This window comes from Diachasmimorpha longicaudata, chromosome 7 (assembly GCF_034640455.1).
Source record: "Diachasmimorpha longicaudata isolate KC_UGA_2023 chromosome 7, iyDiaLong2, whole genome shotgun sequence".
In the NCBI taxonomy this organism is placed as follows: domain Eukaryota; kingdom Metazoa; phylum Arthropoda; class Insecta; order Hymenoptera; family Braconidae; genus Diachasmimorpha; species Diachasmimorpha longicaudata.
The window spans coordinates 8,871,924-8,895,030 of record NC_087231.1 but is presented as its reverse complement, the minus strand read 5'-3'; the positions used below and the strand labels follow the sequence as shown (position 1 = coordinate 8,895,030).

The 23,107-nt window shown below is 40.8% G+C and overlaps 1 protein-coding gene across 2 annotated transcripts in view; it reads right to left on the bottom strand.

The window, feature by feature from the left end:
- Positions 1–23,107, bottom strand: part of LOC135164396 (uncharacterized) — a 32,663-nt gene that overhangs the window by 8,199 nt on the left and 1,357 nt on the right. Inside the window, exons 2-6 of one of the 2 annotated variants that reach the window (XM_064124677.1) lie at positions 20,812–21,165; positions 20,133–20,522; positions 17,929–19,493; positions 15,236–15,315; positions 5,936–6,001 (exon numbers count right to left, since the gene is read on the bottom strand). In XM_064124677.1, coding sequence (XP_063980747.1) covers positions 5,936–6,001; positions 15,236–15,315; positions 17,929–19,493; positions 20,133–20,522; positions 20,812–21,129 — 2,419 coding nt within the window. In that variant the 5' untranslated portion in view covers positions 21,130–21,165. The remainder of the gene's footprint in view (positions 1–5,935; positions 6,002–15,235; positions 15,316–17,928; positions 19,494–20,132; positions 20,523–20,811; positions 21,166–23,107) is intronic. The other variant, XM_064124678.1, reaches the window with a different exon arrangement.

The window sequence follows — 23,107 nt, the reverse complement described above, 5'->3', positions numbered from 1 at the left end:
TAATATGACACGGTTGATCAGATGGTCCCATTTTTTAATCGAGAATTACAATGTTTGAATTGATCGGAGAAGTCGAATTTATTCCCTCATTCATTTCGCCAGTTTCTCCTCACCAAATGCCATTGGAGTTGATCCAATGATTTATGCATCTATTTCAATCATTTTTTCGGACATCGTTGAATCAAATTTCCGAATCAAATAAATAAATAGATCTGATACCAGATGAAGTGATGACTCCTCCTTAATCCAGTAAACATAGGAATAACAGTTATGTATGACTCTATTACCCGGAATACGTTTTTTCATACATCAATTTATCTTCACAATTTCAATTGATTGAAAAATAGTTTTTACTACGAAATAGAAATCTCGGATTTATCCACAGACATAATGTCACGTTAGTTTTGCTACTAATCGATGACCTAACGGGCCCTATCACCGTGGCTTTTAATGCAGGAAAAATAATCAAAGGGGAAAATAAGCAAAAGAATCATACAAGAAAAAGTATAAAAAAACAAAAAGTGGTCGGATGACTCGAGTCTACGGCACCGGCATAGTCTCACGGTCGTCGCGGATCAGTCTAGGTATTCCAACAATTTCCGATTTGTCGGTTGGATCGCGCGGAACGAGACTTCGATTCTGCGAAATCCCCACCTCCCCCTCTCCCACTCCCCTCATCCTTTTTCTTTCTCTTATCAGTGTAAATAGTTTTGTTTTTCCTGTTGGAATGTTTCATTAATTTTGGAGCTCCCAGCTGAGCAAACATACTTTTTTTTTTGTTCACTCTGACGAGTTATTTTATTTCGGCAAGTGCCTCGGTCATTGTTTGTTGATGGACTTGATCGTTCATCCTTGACGAAGTGCCCTCGAGGCCAGAATGAGAGAGATAAAAATGAAAAATAATCACCTTTTTTATTGACTCTCATATGTTTTATTTCTATCTATCCTTCCTTGTGGGTCACTGAACCCTTCGAGACATTCAATGTATGTAGATTGTTAGAACTCATTGTTTCAAGAGGTGAAATTGCACTTTATAACAATTGTCTTTCACACACGGAAATTCGAGGGGAATTACTGGGTGCATTTGTGCCCTGGCCAATTCACTTTTCAACTTCACTTCAAGGATTTCAACATTCTAACGCATATACATTAATGCTGTGTATGTACACGATGGTAAAATATTTGCACTCTTCTTATCTCTCGACATTTTTTTTCCATCAAATTTAATATCGGAATGAACGGAATATGGATACGAAGAGCCGCGAGCACAGGAGAAAGAGGTACACTTGTTTTATGCCCGACAACACGCAGAACAATGTGAAACAAAAATTAGTACTCATGTATCCATGCCGTTTACCGGTTTGGAAACGTCCTCGAACTGATAGCAAATACAAGGGTAATAACTTCCGATTGAAATTCCACGTTTTCGTACTCACGATAAACCACCGCAAAACCTATAATCCTAATCACAGATGTATCTCCTCAAGCTCCCGCAGTACGGTATCTCAATGTATGCCTATAGGTGAGTGTGTACATACTTTAATGCATTTCGGCTCAGCTTTGGATTTCTCCTTTTTTTTTTCTGTATTTACTCCGATAGCGGGGGACCGGTTGCTCTGTGCGTCACAGACACTCGAGTGGCTGTCATTTCGCCATATGTTCAACAACTGACAAATTCTCATCACTTGTGTCAAAATAATAATTTCCAATAACAACGATTTTCTCACTCAATTTGATTCCGTGCAACAATAAATTAATGAAGATACCAATAAATCACGAGCCGATTCCCCTATTTTTAGTTCAAAAAAAAAATATTATCTCCACTCATAATTATAAATGAATGGCTCTTTGTTATCAACCATTACCTCGCTGTTTGTAAATCCTCTTTTTATACTCCATAAACCCGGTAAAATTGTATATTCAAACGATGAATAATAAACACATAATAATGAAAATACTTAATGTCTAAATTTGAAAACGATATATGACATTAAATTGTGAGAATGGGGCGGTATATATGGGTTATACCAGCTAGATGGTTGCGGTAAGACTGGGCGACATTGCTCGTCGAGGCCAGCTTCCGTGGTTAAACCATGCAACTCGAAGTAGAAGCCAACCGGTTCGTGGAAGGGATAAGCCCAGTGGGCCCCCTTGAAAGGAACAAACGTGCTGCCCCGCTACATACACACACATCTACCACATGAACGTCATCCTCGTCGTCTTCGTCGTCTGTGCCCCGGCGACGTCGTCACCGAGATAGACGCCGGTGTTTCTCCTCATCGCTAATGGTCCCTCCCCCCTCCTCCTCCTGACCCCCCTTACTCGTTCTATATCTCCCTTCACCGATTCCCCCTCCTCCACCCTTTTTTTTTCCCACCCCACAAGTCTCTCATTTTTTTCCTCCCCGCACATCTCAAACATCACCACTCTGCTCTCATTTTCCCCCACTCATTTATTTTTATTCCGGCAATTTTGCAGACGACAAAACGAATAAACGAATGAATAATCCCACCAGTGACACATAACTAAACGACAGGTGAATTACTTGATCAACGATATTTATAAAGCCCCAGGCACTCAGTGATGAATGCGAGCTAATGAGAAATCATCACAAAACGATGTGTCATCGGGCAATCAGTGATTTTCTTGTTTGAAATAAGTAGCGTTCCTTAATTAATACGTCATTGATGAAGTTTGGGGTAACGCGAGAACTTGTTTTGTGGAATGATATGAGGATAGTATGCGGTGGCGAACGGCAGTATTGAATTACCCAGAGTGCTAATGTCTGACCTCGAAATCCTGAGTGTTTCTCATTTTTATTGACTTCTTTAACTTTAGGGTGGGCGCTTGTGTTTTTTCGCATCGGCGATTTGAAGATGACGGGGAAGGGAAGGAGGTGGGATTGTTTAAACCGGTTGATCGAGAGCACCAATCAAATGCTCATTCTTTGCACCCCATTGAGGTTTTTATGGTACGAATGGGTTATTCATTACGATTTTTTACGTTTTCGAAAAGTGAAATTATGGGGTATTAGGAATTTTTTGGTGGGGAATGAATGAACTCGGGGTTTAATTAATTCCAAATGCGTTGGTGGTCCACAGGGTTCTTTAAATCGATTAGATAGTGACAGTTGTTGAAAAGTGCTAATTCAAAATTCATTGATGATTAATTTTAGGGGGCAGGTGAATTAAAAATTTCGGCAGTGATTTTCCCATGAAACCAGCGATGAACATCGCCAGCCTCACTATTGTTCGTCATCTCACGACTTCAACGAGAAGAAGAAAAATGATTGACTGACCTTGATGAATGATGGCTTTTATCCGTACAAAAGGTACTGTCAAGTTTTGTTTAACGCTCAGACGCCTAGATCACGACTATCCGACTAATCTCCGTGAACAAGAGAGCGATAAGCTTCGACTGTTGCGCGCTTGTCGAAGGAATCAGAACGGTCTGTATGACCGCACACTCTGATTCACGCATTACATCACGCTCCACCTAGACTCTCTCCGCATTAACGTACATGAGAGGATTTTTATTATTTCTATTTTTTTTTCATTCCATCTCTTTGTGATGGACTTCCAGTGTTTCTTTAATGGGCGTGTAAGCAATTTAGGTGGGTGAAATATCAAGCACTTTAGATTTTGTATTTTTTAAAACTCCATTTGAGGCTATTTTTTCACCGTCAAAGAGGCAGCTCCTGCTAATGCAGTGGGGATTTTTCGCAAATTCGGTGCACTTTCAGGAATTTTTACATGTATTAAGCTGTTCTCGCTCTGCTGGAGAGACGCCTGGTATGCAGAATGCGGAAACACCTCGTGGGAGCGAAGTATACCCAGGGCCCAATGAGGTGAATTGAGTTATTCGAACGTTTATTGAAAATTCATTTGATAAAGATTCAAGGCATTCGTGTTAGTGACGTAAATTGTTTTTCACCTTCCCCGGCACAGTGGGAGACACCGGGTTAAAATAACATTTCCCGGCTATTAAATAGTGAAGTTATGAAGTACTGGGACGTGTGAAGCCGAAGAAATTTAAGACATTATGGATTTTGCAGCGGGAAGACTGAAACGTGTTGACATTTTTATCGGTGTATTAATTAGATGTGTACTAATGTGGTGGGGTTTATGGAATTGAGAGTCGCAGATGGCTTTATCGTAGCTTGGAATTACAGATCGAGTTAATGGGTAAATTGGACTTTCTCCTTTCAACGGGTATTTAATAAAAAAAATATGTGGTATTTGGATTTGGTGTGAAGTATGCATTATACATGACGTGCTGAGAATTATCTGAGGGGATATAAATGGGTTTATATTTTTTTATTGACCGGTAATTGGAAGCGAATGAGATAGCTATGAATGAATTTCTTATATTTGGAATGAAGTGGCCCAAATTCAGAGATACTTGTACGCTTTATCTTGAAAATTATTTCACGAGAGTTGCGGAACAGAGAGCACTGCGAATGGTGGTACATTTTTCATGCATTCATGATTCAATGGAAACTGAATATTTCAATGCATCATTTTTACCCACTCACTGTGGAATCAAATGTTACCAATTTCTCTGTATGTAATGCTTTACCTCGAAAATTTTCTCATGAGCATTCCAGACTTAAACAGGAGGGAGTGTTGACATATTCTTGATATCTCCATAATTGAAACCAAAGCGATTTAAAACTGCACACAATGTTCAACCAGAAGTGTATCGTATTCCGCTGAATGACGATTTTATTAAAAATTTTATATTTCAAGAATAATTCATGAAAAAAAATTCCAAGTAATCAGAACTCATCCCCTGCTTGCTTCCTCGTGAAACGAAAAACCAACCCCCCTCTCTCCCGCCCCCCCCCTAAATATCGATAAGACTCCTGAAAAAATAATGCTCTCATCCCAAGGATTAAAATCACGTTCAAAGTTAATATTAAATCGAGCTTCCTTTCATAAATTTTTTCGATCCTATTTCAAGACTCGTGATGTATCTAAGTCATGAATCTCAATGTGAAGTTCGTTGTATGGGTAACGTTGAAGGATCGAGGGCGAATTATCTTTTCCAACAAAACTTTCACCGTAGTGGTTATAAGCGCATACAGTAATAGTGAAAAAGGAACTTGAAAAGAATAAAAAGAAAAATGAAACAGCAAAGGAACAAAAGCTGCGAGGGATGAGGGGCCGAGGGGATGAGAGTAGAGTGGAATGGTTAAGGCCAAGATATCATAAGAGGAGTAGGCGAGGATATTTGAATGTGGAGCACTTCGTGGGGCCTTCTCTCGACACCTCCTCCACACCTTTTCCCCATCTCTTTTATATTTACACGATGGATCCGGAGTGTGGCACGAGCCCGTCGAGTGTGCCTAACCAAGTATTGAGAGGTGCATGCAGTGAACGCGTCTCACGCCGATCTCGATATCTTTTCAACCCGACACGCTGTTAAAACGAGAGGAGAGAGGAAGAGAGAAAGATATATCTCTTCTCACAAAACTGATGGGGAGAGCTATAGAGGTTTAATACGTACATCCTTCTTACTTCGACACCTCTCAAATGCACGTGGATAGCCGACTTTTTTTTATTCAAAATAAATGAGAGTAGTGGTAAAGGTGAAGCTTTCTATGTCAGGCAGATGTTAACTAATTCTCAGAATGTTACGTTACGCTGTTACTTGTTGTAAAAAATATTGATAAATTTAGGAGATACTTCGTTTCATCTCCTGTCCGATAGAGGCGAAACCAATGGAATGAATTAATTCAATTCCATTGCAGTGGCTCATGATTTCACGAGCAATTAAAATTAATTGTTACATCTCCGCTGTTTCTCCACTATTTTCTCCACAATTTTTATTTCTTTCTCGTTTGTAAAATAAAAATATGTTACCCTCAAATGTCCATGAAAGAGACTTCACGAAATGTTTATCTTAAAACGAATTCGGCAAGGAATTTACTCACTTTTATCCTGTTTTTTATCCACCGCTTTTGGAGTCTCTTCCTTCACCGGCTCAGTATCATCGCGCTCTGCAAGTATAAATTAAAGAGAAAAAAATATTTAAAACTGTTTCGAATGATAACGACTGGTATTTCGAGTGATAAACAGAAAAATAAACGCAGGTGGTGGATGTTGTCCGTTAAGGGACGACAAGGAAAATTGTACGAGAGTGAAGAATCCTGGGCAAATAAATAGAAAAAAAAAATGTCGAAGGAGGGAGAGGAGGAGGTAAGGGGCAATAGACTAGTGATAATGAATCGGGGGTAATAGGCACTGCGGTGGACACAGCTGCGCGATTGACTCCGTTTGACCCGATCCTTTTATATCGAATGTCCGCATATATACGCGCCAATTAGCTATGGTGTATACACGCAAGTGCGTGCCATGTAATACACTGTTACAATAACGCATCCAAGTTCCTGGTGTGTGTGCAGAATTACTCAAGGTCGAGCACATGGAGCACCAACAAATACCCAGGAATGATAGTATTTTTTTTTCACCATCAAAGCAAACAAAATCATTAAAAAATCCAAATGCAATTACTCTTCAATCATCAATTTCATGAGAAGGAAGTTTGCCCCATTGAATAACATAATAACTTTCATAATCAACTCACAAAAAAAAATGAACTATCTATTGAAGCATCTGATGATCATTAAAATCGCACATTTATTCAACAACCCCGAGGAAGATATTAATCACCAAACGAACTCAACAAAGACCTCATAAATTTTCAATTAATTTATAGAAAACAATATACTCAGAGAAACAGTCTGTACGTGGAAAAAAAAGTTGCACTGTTTAATTGACGAAAAAATAAAGGATAGAGAAATAATAATAAAAATAACAAGGAGTACTCTTGGTCGCAGAGGTTGGGAGCGGGTGGCCTTGAGCAGGTCATCACCTCCGGCTGCAGTGCAGAGTAGAAGAGGAGATGGCAATATCGGGGGAGAGAAAGAGAGAGGAAATGAGGCGGACGCTGGACCATCTTGACTTCTTACTCGCCCAGTCCCTCGTACCCAAGTGCGTCCACAAGCCCTGGTGTATTACCTCCTCCGCGAACGCTCTTTACACTTTTATACACCAACATACCCTCTCCCTCCCCCTATCGCTCTCTCTCACTCCTCTGGGGCCTGACCGCAGAAATAATCCATCCGAGCTAACTCCTCTCCCCGTATACGCAATACAACAGGGGGAGAGAGAGTACACTCGGAAGGCAACACTATATTTGGACCCCGTTATCCAAGCGATTCCTCCATTTTATTTATCTTCTTGTTTTTATTATTATTATTATTATCATTATTATTATTTCTTTATTTATTTTGGTCTCTTTACTTCACTCCCTTTTTTGTACTGTTTGTAATTCACAACTACGCCCCAGTACTTTTGGCGCAATGTCGCCAAGTTGAATAACCAGTTTACTCGGATTTTTGGGAGGTCTCCCGGTTAAAGTACACCGGGACCGGGGGAAAAAGAGATTATACCCGGCGAAATGGGGTTTTTAAAATTTATTTTATTATTTATTCGCGTGTTATTCATTCGGTTGTTATTGGTTTTTATAAATGTTTCATTGAATGTTGAACAACGAACGGGTTTCCGTTGTATTTTATTAATCTCAGCGAATGGCAGTGTAATTTTTGTCTGATCATGATTGCATAACCACTTAGAATAGTTTATCGTTTATCAAAAATACAGGAACATAATAGATATGACCGGGATGCATTAAGCCCTGTTAAGCAAATAAACCCTAGGGTAAAATTGATCTTCGGTATGAATTATATTTGAGGAGTCGTCGTCGTTGAATGTTGAAATGGCAGAATCATTTTTTTTTTCTTATCCTTCAGTTGGATTCCAGTTAGCACTAGTCTAACCCTGGAATTGATTTATTTCTGTACTTCCTGGGATAAGTTTGAGATACTCCCTCTGGGAAAATAATCCATCGAACTTCCAAATTTACATGTTTTCTTAACTGACGGTTTGGTGCACCGAAGCTGGGGCAACGCGGGGCTTATATTATACTATGGCCCGGCTGCAGCAAGCTCTGTTAAGTAGTTAAACCCGGGGGTAAAATTTATTCCCTGCGTGAATTATATCCCGAGGGTGATAATTTTTGAACATTCGACCTAAAGAATACTTTTTTATCTATCCTGCAGCCTCATTATTTTTTTTCCTCTCAGAAATACATTCTAGACACTCCCCCTGGTACAACAATGCAGTAAATCCCAAATTTCTATTTTTTTCTCAACTGCCTCATCAAACCTTGGCAATGTTCCCCTGAAGGTCTACCTGGTGTTTTAGAGTTTTCTTACCCTCAAGACGGACATCACTTTAATTAACCATTGACTATTAAAAATAAAATTGAGGCATTCATTGGCCACAAAATATTCTGGATCTGTTTACCCATGATTTTAGTTTCTTTCGATCTTTAAAAATTTCTAATAGTGCAGTCTCGTATTAGTTCGGCTGAATTCACCCTTAAAGAGCAAACAAAAGAAGAAGAGCAAATTCCAAAGGAATACATCGATCTAGTGAGAGACAACAAGTCAATCAAATATTCATAAGGCCCTGAAAATTCATCTTATCGGACCAAATTATGCAAATGCGTCGATTCATCAAAATTGCAAAATAGGAACTAAACGTTTTTTCTCTCCGCATACATTCATCAATATCTCATTTTTAAAAACCTCATGGAGCGTGTCGAAAGAGCGGTCAAGAGACGGGATTAAGTGAATAACAAAGATAAATATAATAATTATGACAAATTGGTGGTTGGGTGTTGAAAGGAAATGAGACGAAAAGGATAAAAGAGAAAAAGGTAAAGAGCGAGAACCGTAGGTAGTGCCTTTGCAAGTGCACTTGAAGAGGACGTGGCAATTTTTCGTGATTATTTCATCTCAACTCGTTTTTACGTTTCTCCTTTTAACTTTTTGTCCATCAAAAATGAAGGACAATGAAGGGAAGGAGGAAAATTGAGAGAACGAGGGCATTTGCTGGGGCACCTGTCAGACAGGTGCAGTAAGCCATGCATTAGCAAAAATCAGTTTTAAAGAGTTGAAATGGTTAACCGTGATAAATGATAACTATTCCAGCATCCGGCAACGCAGAGTGGAGTATATATTTAGTCCATCTTAAGACTGACAGAAAAAAATTCAGTCGCTGTTAAATTTTGAGCCCCTCGAGCTCTGTAAACTTCATTTCATTGGCAATAAGAGTTACAGATGAATATAAATATCTAACGTGGACACAATTCATCGCTCCACATGGGAGTTTAATTTTAAAACACGTTCTAAAATATGAATGAATTATTCCCATAATTTCTAGCAGCTAGGATTCAGTGAGCTTTGAGCACAGACTTCTCACTTGGCGCGTGACTCTCGTCTTTCCCCGTGATACAAATATTCTATTTTTAAACGAGAAAGTTTTTTTTTGGTCGGGGGAGGAGGCGAAAGGAGGAAAAAGGAGAGGGAAAAAAAATGGAGAAAATGAAACATCTTGAGGATTTCCGTGGGCAATGGCCTCTGATGGAAAGAGAAGTGTGCACACACCCCATGTCTGATAGTAAAAAAACTCCTATATATATTTTTTTAGACAAGCCAGTCTTCCCTTGTTGCAAGGCTTTTAGTGTAATTCATTCCCGCCCACGCATTCACCAATCCATACACTCTCCCAAGTTGCGAATGCGCGTCGATTACACGCTGGACGATCCCTCAAATGTTTCCCTCTTCCTTTCCCTTTTTTTAAAACCTTCACTACCATTTTCATTTCAACCACACAAAGGCACGGCCGCGCGTGCCTCCTAAAAACTGTGGTAAACCGCGGGTGTTCTGATACTTTTTCGACTACCACCTTGACGCGAGAGGACCGCCCATCTGGGCACTATCCAGTCGAACCCTATTTTTATCCTTAACGATCAGAATTATAATGTCTTCATTCTGTTAAGGTGCTAAAGATGCCAAAGCAACCGAAAAAACTCATCAATATGATCAGTCAAATGTCCAAGTACTCACCGTGACTATTCTTCGGTAGAATAATTTTCTATTTTTGTCGTCGATCATCAGAACTCTCAGTTAATATCCACAAATATATTAACTCCATTAAAAGGCTTCAATTTGTTTTTTATAATTCCGGTCAAGGGCTATCACCAGCCCGACTCAACTGTTGACTTCTTTAGGGATGAAAAGATCTAAATATAGTAGAAAGGCTACCACATTCTGTTCTTGATCCCCTTAATCCCGATCAAAGTTTTATCGTGGAAGCCCTGCACCGATGCCTTTCAATAATAAACCCCGAGACTAACGGACAGACCTCCCTGGCGCCTCGCTTCTCAATAAGCTCAAGAAACACACATGCACGTTTACGCACATACCCTGAGTGCGCGTCAAGAGGCAAACCGATGAATGGGACTAATTGTCTCGGCAATTTTTCCGCTTATTTCCCCACCCCCCTTTCTCCCCCCACCCACTGATTCTTTTCACCCATTTAATATGATTTTTACCGTACAACCCAACTGGCGCCTCGCGGTCAGACACACAAACGATGATGAAGACGAATGTTTATAAATAACCGGAAGGCATTCACTTAATTGATTAAGGGAAGTGACGACGTCTGCATCACTCCAGTCATTTAAACTCGCAAAACAAAATATCCGTAAATATCACCGTTAAAACTGTGAATTTAATTCCTTGGGATAATTACTGGTGACAAATGAGGAAAAGAATCATGAAAAATATTGACGGGGATAATTTTTCAAGAAAGAGCGGTGAAAAATGCATTCTCGTGCTTTAGCACAGGTGTTATTTACTCATTGCCAGCTGGCAGAGGGGTAGGTGTGTTGAGGTGGTAAAAGAAGCCCCAGCCGTGTACCTCGAGACTTGCAAAATTAACGAAAGAGTATAAAATATCACGTGTACGGGATCCAGCTGTCGTTATTTCGGCCTCGAACCGGGCCCGAAGGATTAAAGTGTCAAGGCCGAAAAAATTTCGATTCACGAGTATCACGTAGTGAGGATAACCAATGGCCACTGTACAATTGACAAACAAAACCATCCATTATTCTCATTTAAAATGATTTACGACTGTCCCAGTGATACCCGAGTGAAATTTATCAAAATAAAACAAAGAGAGGGAATCCGAAGAATCGAAGGAAGGAGGAAGGGTATGAACGGAGAGAATGAAAAAAGAAGGAAATATTGCGAAAAGTGATGGTGTAACTGGTCAGCATCGTAAATTCCCCCACCCAGTTGTGGAGTTAATGCAAGTCTCGTGTCACAAGATAAAATCGGGTATTCCTTACAAATGGAGTTTCACGCCCCGAATATAAAGAGCAAGGAGAAAACAGGATATTCCTCTCATTTTGTGTCTTTTCTCATTCTCCTTTTTGGCAAAAAACTGTTACGTTAGTTATACATCACCGGTTGCCTCGTAGTAGCATGTAACTCCAGAGCCATTGACCGGTTGAATAAATATTGTGACGTTGCAAAAAATGTATATATTTGGACAACTAATGAAATTAATATCAATTTATTGCTCATTGACTCACCGTGGATGAATGTGGGGTGACAATTACTCGATGATAATATTCCACTGATGAGAGAAATTTATAAACGTAAACAATGACACACGAATCAACCAAAAATATCGGTATTGTACCGCTTGTGGGGGTCACTTGTTAACGTTTTGAGCGTCGTCGTGAGACTGCCGAGGAGCTCGGCTTTGAGCCCTACACCAAGCCAGCGGAATACACCGCCTGGCCATCCCCTTTCCACTCCCTGGCTCTCACTACATCGCCTCCTTCACCCGGTCTGCTCTTCGGCACAAAGCTACTACACAAAAATTATCTCCCCTCCTCCCTGCTCCCTTAATCGCACTTAAACGGGTGAAATGAGAATTACTAGGCTAATGCTGCCACTGAAATAACTTGATATTTCCGGTTATAATCATCCAACTCTTTTTCAATAGTTTTTTGATCACGTGGGCGGCTAGGACGACCGGTCAGCGATCAAGAGGATTCACCTCACAACTAAATATATATCTTGAACTAATGCCTTTTTTTTCCTCGTCCAACGGCCAATGAACCGGAACCAGCCTCAAGGATCTGCCTCACGGACGTTCGGAAGTGACTCAATTTCTTTTCTTTTTTTTTTATCAATCTCTCTTTCTCTCAATCCCTTTACTCTTATTTTTCGCTATCCGTCTCGTCACCCCGATGCTCATGGGGCCAGGGGAAAGGGCAGCCCTCGAAGGAGAGATTACTCGGTCGATTTAATCGAGGCGTATTACCTGTCCGCTCAAGCGTGCATCGTCTCTCGCATCCGGACAACGTGACCATCACAATGGAATCCTTCGCAGGATCGGCAGGAACAACCAAGGACAAACTCTTTTGTTTCCACGGTGATCGTTCCGTTTTTTTTTCCTCACCACGTCTTACGTGTACTTCTGATCTTTTGGCTTATTTATTTCTTCCTGTCCACTCAACGGGGGAGTTGAATTTCATTCACACATTTTCGTGCAACCTCACGTCCGAAAGTCGATGCCTTAATGGATGAAAATAAAAGTGTGGACTTTTCGTTTGCTCTGCAAGTGTTTGCGGAGGCATCGAGTTTAGCGAAAAAAAAAGGCAAATGGAGATAAAAATGGAAAAGAGGGGATGGAAAAAACGGAGGAATGAAAAATGTTGAGCAAAGCGAATTCCATTCCCTGGAACGGATGTGTCGTTCGTCGGGGCCGATCCCTTTGAAGCGCAGCGACACAGAGTTGTGGACGTTCAGTTTGAGAATGAAAGAAAGACAGAAGAAGGATCGGATAATTCTACCGGCCCCCAAGTCAAGAGAAATCCCCCCCCTCCTCCTCCTCCTCTTCACCCCTCACTTTATCCCAATCCCACATCGCGTATCCTTCCTCTTGCAATCTTGGGTTCCATGTGTATATAAGTTTTAGCTTTAACACTGATGGAGAACGAGTCAACGAAGAGACTAGCACCGATGAGTAAAACCATGGAGGAGAGAGGAAGGCAAAAGAAGCTGGATAATACCACGAAATGGTATTCGCCGGGTGTCCCCAGCAACGAGACATTCCAAGATATTTGCTCTTGAAAATGGTTCTTACGGATGTTGAAGTGAAGTGAGTGAGAGAAAAAAGAAATAAAATGAGAGAGCCATCAATGGTGAAGAAAATAAATTAAACTCGAGAGTTTTATTTCTGTATTGACTGCCACCCAAAATGAAATTGGACTGTCGAGTCTTTGAAAATCACATTATTCTCAAACTTATCGTTTTCTCCCGTTTAACGATCACCCCTTTTGTCAGTAATAACCGCCGACTTCGAGGTACACTGTTTTACGATCACGGCGAAGACCTCTGAGTCCCTTTTGGTCATGGTCGCTTTAGTTTTAGATTTTTTATTTATTTTTTTTGCATCCTCGACTATGTATAATCGGACGCCGCAGCCCTCCGTATCCAAAAAATAAGGTGGTTAATGTTTAGCAATAAATAATACTTCCTTTTAAACGGCATTCCTGATAAAACTGAGGCATTTACAGCAGAAATGAACGTGTTTTATGATTTTACACCTTTACATACAATGAAAAGGCGCAACTCCAAAAAAAAGCATAACTGACACCAAAATGTCTCAACGTTATAGTAAAGCAAAACAATTCCTTTCGACATATCCCCACCACCCCAAGTGACTCATATCTTAACCCAACCCAACAGAACCCCCGACAAAACCTCTCTCTCTCCTTCGTCCCACAATACCCTTTTTCGTTCACCTCCAAAAAAGGATCTTAACTCATATCCCCCTCCCCTCCCCCACCCCACCATAAAAAAATCCTCAACTCTCGAGCATTACGAGCCAAATTGCTCAAATGAAAAACGAAATGTTGAAAAAATAAAAATAAAATTGTCTTTAAATCGAAACTCGAAGGTATAAACTCCTGAGGTTATTGTTGTTAGTGACTTTTCAAAGAGAGGGGCACCTCAGGAGTATCTCGATAACGAGGTGCCTTCAGGCAGTCACACACAAGTTGATGCGGGGCGTGCGCGCCGCCGCGGACTCAGCCAATCTTTGGGTCAGTATACTAGTTGCGCTGAGTCTCGTCGCGAGTCCCCTTTGGAGAGGGTCCCCCAAAGGCCCCCTAACACACGCGCACACACATCATCCAACCGGCGAGGGTAGGAGGAGGTAGAGCATGTATCAATACACAAACCCAGTGAATTTTCTGGTATCGAATGGAATGGAATGTCGCCTCTGTCGATTCGCTTACATACATACATTTAACACTGCGATGCAATTCGCGTAAAAATTCCACAGCGGAATGTCGCAAGCGAAATGGGGATAGAAGTGAGGGAATTGGCGGAGGTTCGATTGCAAGTTCGACCAGTTACGGAGTGAAAGATCTCGAAAAGGAAGGCGATTAAACTACCACGAGTGAGAGAAACCCGAAGGGGGAAGAAATAAAAAAAAATTGTGGAAGGCAGTGGAGAGAAAGAGGGGATGCAGGGGGTGGCGATAGGGGGAGGGAGGGAGAGAGAGAGAGGATGAAGAGGAGGAGGAGGAGGAGGAGGAGGGAAGGAAAGAGGACCTTGAGAGCGGTCAAGCCACTGGCTTGTCCAGGCAACCCAAGTACTGGAGGGTTTTCTTGCCCACAATCTCGCCATATTGTTGTGACTACGTACACACATGCATAATGACTCTTAAAGCTCTCGTATATTGCCCACCCACATGCTTCCTAACGGGGTATGTATAAAGACCAATTTTCACCTCAGTCGTTCGAATAAGTTACCCAGCCGGTTTTTCTCACACTCCTTTTTTTCATGAAAAAAAAAAAAAAGGGAAAAAGGAAGGAGAAGGCGCCTTTAAATTTCCAGTTTTCAGGCGTTGAGGAATTTGGAGAAAATTTGTATGAGAACTGAGAGTAGATTTCCGGATTATTTATTGGATAGTTTTTTTTTCTAGGTTTACGTTTTTTTTCTAATCCGCCTACCCAAAAGTGCCTCGAGGTTGTTGACCTATTGAGTCAATCGTCATTGGAGTGTAGCAATTTAATGAGAAATGAGGTACAGTAGGTGAACAATAAATGAAGGGGTGGAGAGGTGTCGGAGCGTGGAGTAATTGATATTTAGTTTTTTTTCATTCTGTCGGGAGAGAATGTGGCGAGTGTGAAGGTCACGTTATCAATGCACGTGTCTTGGCCCTTGTCATCGGATTTATCGTCGTCATAAATTTTCAGGTGGATTGAGAATTTATGGGATTTGGTGTTAACTTACCCCTGGTTATCTCGTTATTGTGGCTAATCGATGGTTCACTTGGCTCAGCAATGATCGAGGTGGCCTCAGGCTCTTTGTTTCTGCAGAGGAGAAATAAAATGATAAAAAAAGAGAGTGAATGTTTATGCATAGGTGCTACCAACGCAAAATCCACCCACGCCACTGTAAATTGTGGATTTTATCATTATAAAGTAAAGAGAGGTATGCTGAGACATATGAGAGATTCAGAGGTATGTGGGTAAAGAAAGTCTATCAATTTAGCATTCAAATATGCTAATAAATGACGCCAATTAAGTGTAACATTCATTTAGAGTTGAGAACAGTGAATATGTATCGTGAAGGATATTTATAGACTCAACGAGTAATTACTTTGAAAATGAAATGGCCTCTTAACTACTATAATTATGGGTATAAAAGAAAGGGGTTATGCAACTATTATAAATGGGCACCCAATTTCAAATCTGCCATTGAATCGAACACGTCAACCATTCCTTTTGCTGTCATTAATTTGTTCCGCTGGACTTGCACAAACAAAGGGGACTTTTTCTTTTCACTCATGGATGTTATTACCATTGACTTATTCCACAAATTTTTCGGCCAATTATCCGTACTTCGCACATTCACGTATTCAAGAACAACTCAAAATTATTGAATGCTCTCCGTTTCATATCGTTCACCGTCAATTCGTTGGCCTGTCACTGATTTGTTCCGAACAGAGGAAAATATTTTGTAAACAATAGGGGACAATTTACGCAATTTGCAATAAGGAAGCGTTCTCCGGAAAGTTTTAGAGAAATGAAAGGAAAGAGATTTTTTTTTGAGTTTCTCCGATTTATTATGACTCAAACAAAAAAATTCTCGAGCGTTCAACGATATTTGTGAAGCTGGTAAGATACTTCTACTTCTTCTAAGATGTCTCAATCGTTGGAAAAAAAATTACAGAACAATTTGTTGTCTCCAAGGCGGCAAATCATCAGACGGGCGGTTAAATTTTGCGGAATAAATCGTAGAATTTACTGGCGATTCGCGTAATTTCAGTTCGGACGCACACTTTTTGCTGAATTTTCAGCCCCTTGGGGATTACCGTTTCAAGCGTAATTTTCGCTCTTTTTTCCGAAAGCTTCTATTGAATTTATCTCTTCCCCCGCGTGACTTGCGTAAGCAAATGAAAATATCTGTGTTTGATTTCGTCGATTGGCAGTCCCAGAGAATCCAAGTGACCGAAGTAATCGCAGTGATCTCATTTCCCCTGAAACCCCCCCGTTCCAACGTCCTTAGACAAATAGAAATTAAAAAAATGTCATCTACCAATCCTAGCGTCACTCGGATATCGAATTACAGTGTTTGATGCATGAATGGTCGAATGGCATGGGCGTGCGAATCAACTTGGAGGAATGATCACTGAGATCTTTTCCCGCCTTGAGTGCCCAATTAACCTTTTCCCAGGGATAACCCACATACGTGGGAGGGGCGGTTGCATTTCCCCTCCATAAAATAGCGCGAATATAAACAAAAAGAACACCAGTGCCCAGAAAACTATTAACAAGTATATCTTCAACTAAGTAATTCTGTCGGCTATTTAATCTGCCCATTGATCGATTTAGCGCAGTGAAACCCGTGTGGGTGGAATAAAAAGGGAGGAAACTGAACATCACTCATAGTCGATTATTGTGCAACCGAGGGAACCTGCAGTATCGGAAGGGGTAATGCACCCAGTGATTGATCAGATACATTTTTCACCAGAAACAGAGCCTGTGGGCGCCCCCCCACACACTCACCTGTGCATTCGAATACATCGACAAAGGATTGCGATAGACGATTAGAAAAGAATTGAGATGTCATGGACAGTTGACTAATAATTTTCAAAAGAGTGACACTCGATTCAATTTAAAAAGAATTAATGATGAAATTTCAGATTTCATTGATTATTCCCATATCTGCACGTCAATCAATAGAAATGCAGTATTTGACGGGCTGCGGAGGAGTGATATAGAGGTGTTTCGATAACTTTGGGTCATATCCGTTCAGTCGCATATCGAACAACGAAAATTTTCCGGTCAAATAGATGAAGATTGATGGGATTCAATTAATCATAAATAAATTGTATGAATGAGAGTTCGTACTCTGAACGACATCGAACAATGCATTTGTTGGAATTTAAAATCAAAGAGAATAGATTCTACAAATCAAGACTCAAAAGGAAATTTCTGCAAAAGATTTCTCAGTTCTCCATAACTCGTTTATGTTTTATGACTTTAAAAATAAAAAAAAAATGCGCCCTAACATTTTTTATGAAAACAAATACAGAACTATAAGGAAAGTTCTGAAGTAAAAGTGTTAGACAACCTCGGATACTGCCCTTTGATTGGCAGACAGCTAAGAAAAACAATCGCAACAATTACCACTTGCGCTTCGAAATTACCAATCATTTTCTACAAACTTCGTTCACATTCCTTTCTAAGCAACGAAGTTGTCGGAAAATAACCGACTATTTTGAAGCACCGGTGATATTACTACCGAAGGTTCAATGAAGTTCTAATTTGTTGAGCAGCAGAACGAATAGAAATTCCCAGTTTCCATTACTAAGTATTCATTAAAATCCCATGTTTCGTGCTGAATTGGGGTAATTTTTGCAATCTGACACCAATCGCCAAAAAGTATGCAATAAATTTCATGCAGTTGATGATACTTACACTGCTGTGTACTCGAGCGAAGGTGTCTCCTCCTCCTCGCCAATTGTTGCAAGATTACTCTGCCAGTAGTAATCATCGCCATTGTCTTCACTACTCTCGGAACTACTGTCTGTATCCTCCAATTCTTTAGTGATAATTATTGGTATTGATTCAGGTGTTTGTAAATCATCAATCTGATCCAGAGATGCGTAAGTTTCGTCCTCATCCTCGTCATCCGATTCATCGTATTTTTTATCGTAATCATCATCCTGTCCCTCTGTCGCCTCACCCCACACTTCTGGACTGCTAAAATCTGGTGATTCCGGGGTCAGTGTTTCCGCCGAATTTACAATATTCTTGTGCCTGGGGGATGGTAGAACGGGCACTTTAATTTCTTCAATGAATTCGAGATCATTGTTATTTATTGTTTTTAATTCCCTGAGGTGAATTTTTTCCCGCGAATGCTCGTTTTCTAGAAACGCTTTCACTCTTTTCATCTCGATTATCTCGAGGACTTTGTTTGTCGGTCCCTTTTCCCCCTCATTCGAAGTGGTTTCAGAGATTTTTGGATCATTATTTATCGATTGTGAGGTACTTTCATCGGTTATTGAGTCATTAAACTCCCTGCTTCTATCCTCAGGTGATTGCAATGGGATGCCAATTGGTTCATTAAGCATCGAGGGAACTTGTTGCTCTTTACGCAACGATGAGATTTCTAAATCCGTGACATCACCCACCTCCAGTTTTTCATGAACAATTGGCTTTGATATTTCTAAATTACGAAGTGGTACAGGTGGTGCTTCACGTCTGGGTGCTGTTGGCGGTGGTGGTGGTGGAGGCAATCGTTTTCTCTTCAATTTTGAGTCTTTCCGGGGTAATGGCTTTGGTGGAACTACTAATGAGTCAATAGTTTTGTCGGTTTCATTGATGTCAGGTTTATCTTCCGAGACCGAATCCTCGGATAACTGGTTCACTGGGATTCTATTAACATGGTTACGGACTGGTAAAGGTGGAGCTAAGCTATCGTCCATTTTTTGAGGTGATTCAACGTCTCCATTTACGGATTCTACTGTAGAGGCGTCATCGCGAATTGGACGGAAGTGGGTGGTCGAATCAGCTGCCAAATCGGCTGTGTAGAAAATTCCGGGTCTTGTTTCATGGGCATAACTAAGGGGGGCGTCCTGGAAGCTGAGGGGCGGCTGGAGTGTCAGGGTCTCCTCTATGAGAACTGTGTTGGGGGCCACTACTGCTGTTACCTTCTCAACAACACCTCCAGCCTCCCCTCGGGACTCCACGTGGGTGACTGCCTCAGAATTGGCTAAACGTTTGAGCAAATAATCGGGGGGAGTGCAGAAGTCTTTGTCCAAGTGGTCGAAAGCCTCCAGGAGGTCGTGAGAATCTTTTGGAGGGTCATTGGAGTTCTCGGAAGGTGTTGACGTGGTTGAGGCGGCGGAGAAACAATCTGAGGCTGAGGTTTTGTCTACTACAGTGGACATTGAGCTGCCTGTGTCGTCGGATGTACTGCCATGAGTGCTGGAGCCGTCCTGGGACCGAGCGTCGAGGTAGACCATTGCTTCTGGGGGTTCCTGAATCATGATAAAGGGACATTGAAATATTGCGTCGGATCCTTTTTCTATTTTAGACTTGCTTTGAACTACCGACATAGATCGCCAGAAATATTACATCATGAAAGCCACAGGGATTTTTTTTCAATGTTTTTTTATCTTCCTTCAATAAAATTTCGTTGAAAAAATAATCATTCTTCATGTAACACTGTGAACATTAACTAATTTCAATGTTTAGGAGTACAGTATCCGGAAGGTTTTCTTTGCCTTTGGAATGGTTTGGAATGCTTTGAAATGATAGAATCTCTTTTTTCGTGAGAAAGGAGGACAAGAAGAAAATTGCTTTGGCGATTTTCTCGACTAACAATTGGAGAAAAAACATTGTGTGAGATCGTAGCCTAAGCAATCCCCACCCCCAGTCCTTCCAAAGTGTCACAAACTACAGACCTCTCCTTTAGTCATGTGACGTAATATTCCAACGATCCCTAATTGCTTATTGCAATGGTAATTAAGAATATTCAAGTATTTTGCTTATTTGTTCCGTCATGAAATGCGTTTCTACTTTTGCTGTTGAACTTCAGTTGTGATTTCTGTCAATTGATATTGAGAGGATATTTGGATATTCTTAATTTAAAGCAAAAATAGAACTGAGGGATTTACCTGTTTACTTTTTGTGAATTCGGGGGACTTCTGAGTGTTAGTTTTCGGTAATGAATTACAGCCATCGTTATTGGTGGATTTTGGGCCTCCGCGGAGGCCATTTACATGCCCATTCTGGATTTTTTTAACTGGACTTGGATTGGCATCACCATCTGCTGAGCCACGAGCCTGTCTCAGTTTTCGGGGGGGAACCGGTGGGGGAAGGGGCGGCAATTCAGGGGGAGGTTGAGTTTTCTCTGGGCTGGATTTCCGTTCAGCACTGACCACCTTTGGTCGAAGGGCACCCCGACACCGGACGAGTAATTTAATCACGAGCTGGGATTCTTTCAGGTGACGGACACAGTCCAGACGACTCATGTGGGTTACTGGCACTCCATCGATGGATAGAATCTGGAGATTTAATTACAATATTAGAGAAAATAAATAATTTTCAATTGAATACTCATTCTGAGGAAAGCGATATTCAGATCGAATCAATAGGAATGTTCATTTACGTAATAGAATTCGGAAGACAAATTCCAGCAACTGTTTTTTTTTCATCTCAAAATTAACTACTGGCGGGAATTGAGACATACAATAAAATGAGCTCGTCCATTCGCGACGTTTTAACACTTCAGTTCGGGCTTTATGGTGACGTGAATAAATTAGCAGTTTTTGTAAATTGTTATTCATGAAGTACCTCATCTCCCTCTCCCAAGCTTCCCCAGGAGCACTTAGTCCTGCTCGCAGGACTGTGTTCAGCACAACTCTGGACAAAGAGTCTTCTCACACGCTCCGATGTTTTATTACCACCTTCAAATTTGAGGCCAAATCCCAAGCGCTCCCCAGGAAGCCTGTAAACCTCAACTTCTTCATCCAGTTGTCCTTCGAGTCCATTGGCACGTCCCTCAGTCTTTCCATTGCCGATCGACAGCACAGTTACGAAATTTTCAATCTTTGGCTGAGTTCCTACACTGACTACCGTAACAAAGTCGTCAGTTCCGTTCTTCGACTCCATTCTGCGTCCTCAATCCACTCATCTGAAGTACATTCACTGTGGAGTAAAAAGATGGATGATGGTAAGTGACTAGTTTAAATTGATTAGATGAAAATAAATTTGTTGGCCTGTTTTTTTTTTTCTACCAAAAGTGAAACGATGATTTTCTCTGACTAATGCAAATTCATCAGAGGTCGAAGGTTTTTGCTGAGACTGAATGGCCTGTGTTTTCACTCGGCTCGTGGTGTCTCTGGTGAGATGCGTTTGAATCGATATGATCGACTACGTGAAAGTATGCCTTTTGATGCTACCGGTAGGCTTGAAATCACAAAACCCCATGTTTTTTCCATCTTCATTTCTTTAACCATTATTTTACTAGTAGAATGTGACAAGTAGAAAGTAAATTGACCCAGGGTCAATCAGCTGATTGGAGAGCCATTTATTATTTTATCAACGTGACGACTGAGAAAAGGGAAAAAGGAATTTCTCGTCATTGTGTGCAGATTCTCTCGCTCGAACTGAGAGTTCATTATTCCAACGTCTAATAATTTAGCTAGCCACGAGGAGGAACGACTCGCTGACGAAAAATTGAAACGATAGGAATGTCCTGATTAAAAAAAAAAGGCTAGAATTGTTTTCTGACATCGAGAGAAATCCTGCTACACTCGATAAAACCTGAATAAATAATCGTATGAATTTAGAAGACGACCAGAAACATCCATTTCTAATCTGTCTTGATGGTAGACGATAAAACATCCAAATAAATTATCTCAAATGTTTTTTACCGTTCGCTAGTCGAATCCCGCAGTGAAACTCAAATTTAATAATCATCAGCAGATGAAACATGAATTTGGGATAAGTACAAGTCGAATGCGCAGGTTGGTATAACGGAATTTATAGCCGTAGGCATATTCTTGGCGCATTCTCGATCGGGTTGCGCGCTCGTTCTTTCGTGCGCTGCGCAAAAATTGTGCGTTGAGAAATACCAATGTTCATACAAACGTTTAAAAATTGTGATATTACCAAAAACTAAATATGAAATTGCTGGAGAAAAAAACATTTGCCACAGCATAAAATTATGATTTACCACGGTATTAACCTCGGGATAAATGTGGCCGATATTACGTACGAATTACCGATGAACCACTGGATCGCGATTATAAGAAATGTGTACATAAAATATACAGTGTAGATCGTCATATCATACCATCGCGACCAGAGATTTGAACTCGATAGCGGGGCAATCCGCGGTGGTGGATAAATGTGCCACTGGAACGAAGCTAGAAGACTCAAACGTGTATTAAGATGCAATCGTCATCCGACGAGTTTCCTTCAAGTTGTCTCGCAATTACAAAATTATCGTGAAAGGTAACGTTTCGTTTGAGTTAACCGGGAGAGGTGAAAGAACTCGTCCAGTAATTTATTATTATTTTTTTTATTTGATTACCACAGAACTCGGAAGTTGAGAAGAAATTCTGCTCGCAGTTCAGTTATCAAAGATTTCTTTTCCTGACAAAAAACAAAGCACTGAAGCAAGTAATTATTGCCGGAGTCCCGGGGGACCCATTCAGCCGGGGCTTTACGATCAACAAGACTGGGCCCCAAGGGCTCAATTAATTGGAAATCATTCTGACATATCGATTGACAAAAAAAAAAGCGACATTTCATGTTCGCCAATTGGTAGAGAGAATACGTGAAATTCGTTGCATAACGATTAGGCTCGTAATCCATGAAATTAATGTCACGACTGGGGTAATTTTGCAGTGGTTCAGTGTAAAATATCCGTTCCAATTTTTCACCCATTTGTAGGCCTCACCCCCATTGTATGCCGGTATGTACTGCCTCTCCTGTGGAATCCCATACTATTTTCCCATTGCGTTAACAAACAGAACGCCAGGACAATGCCGTGTTATGCAACAATTGCAGACTCGCCGTGACACGCTCTCTGACACGGTTCGAAGGCTTTTGCACCACAATTCAACACTCATTTGAGCAAATT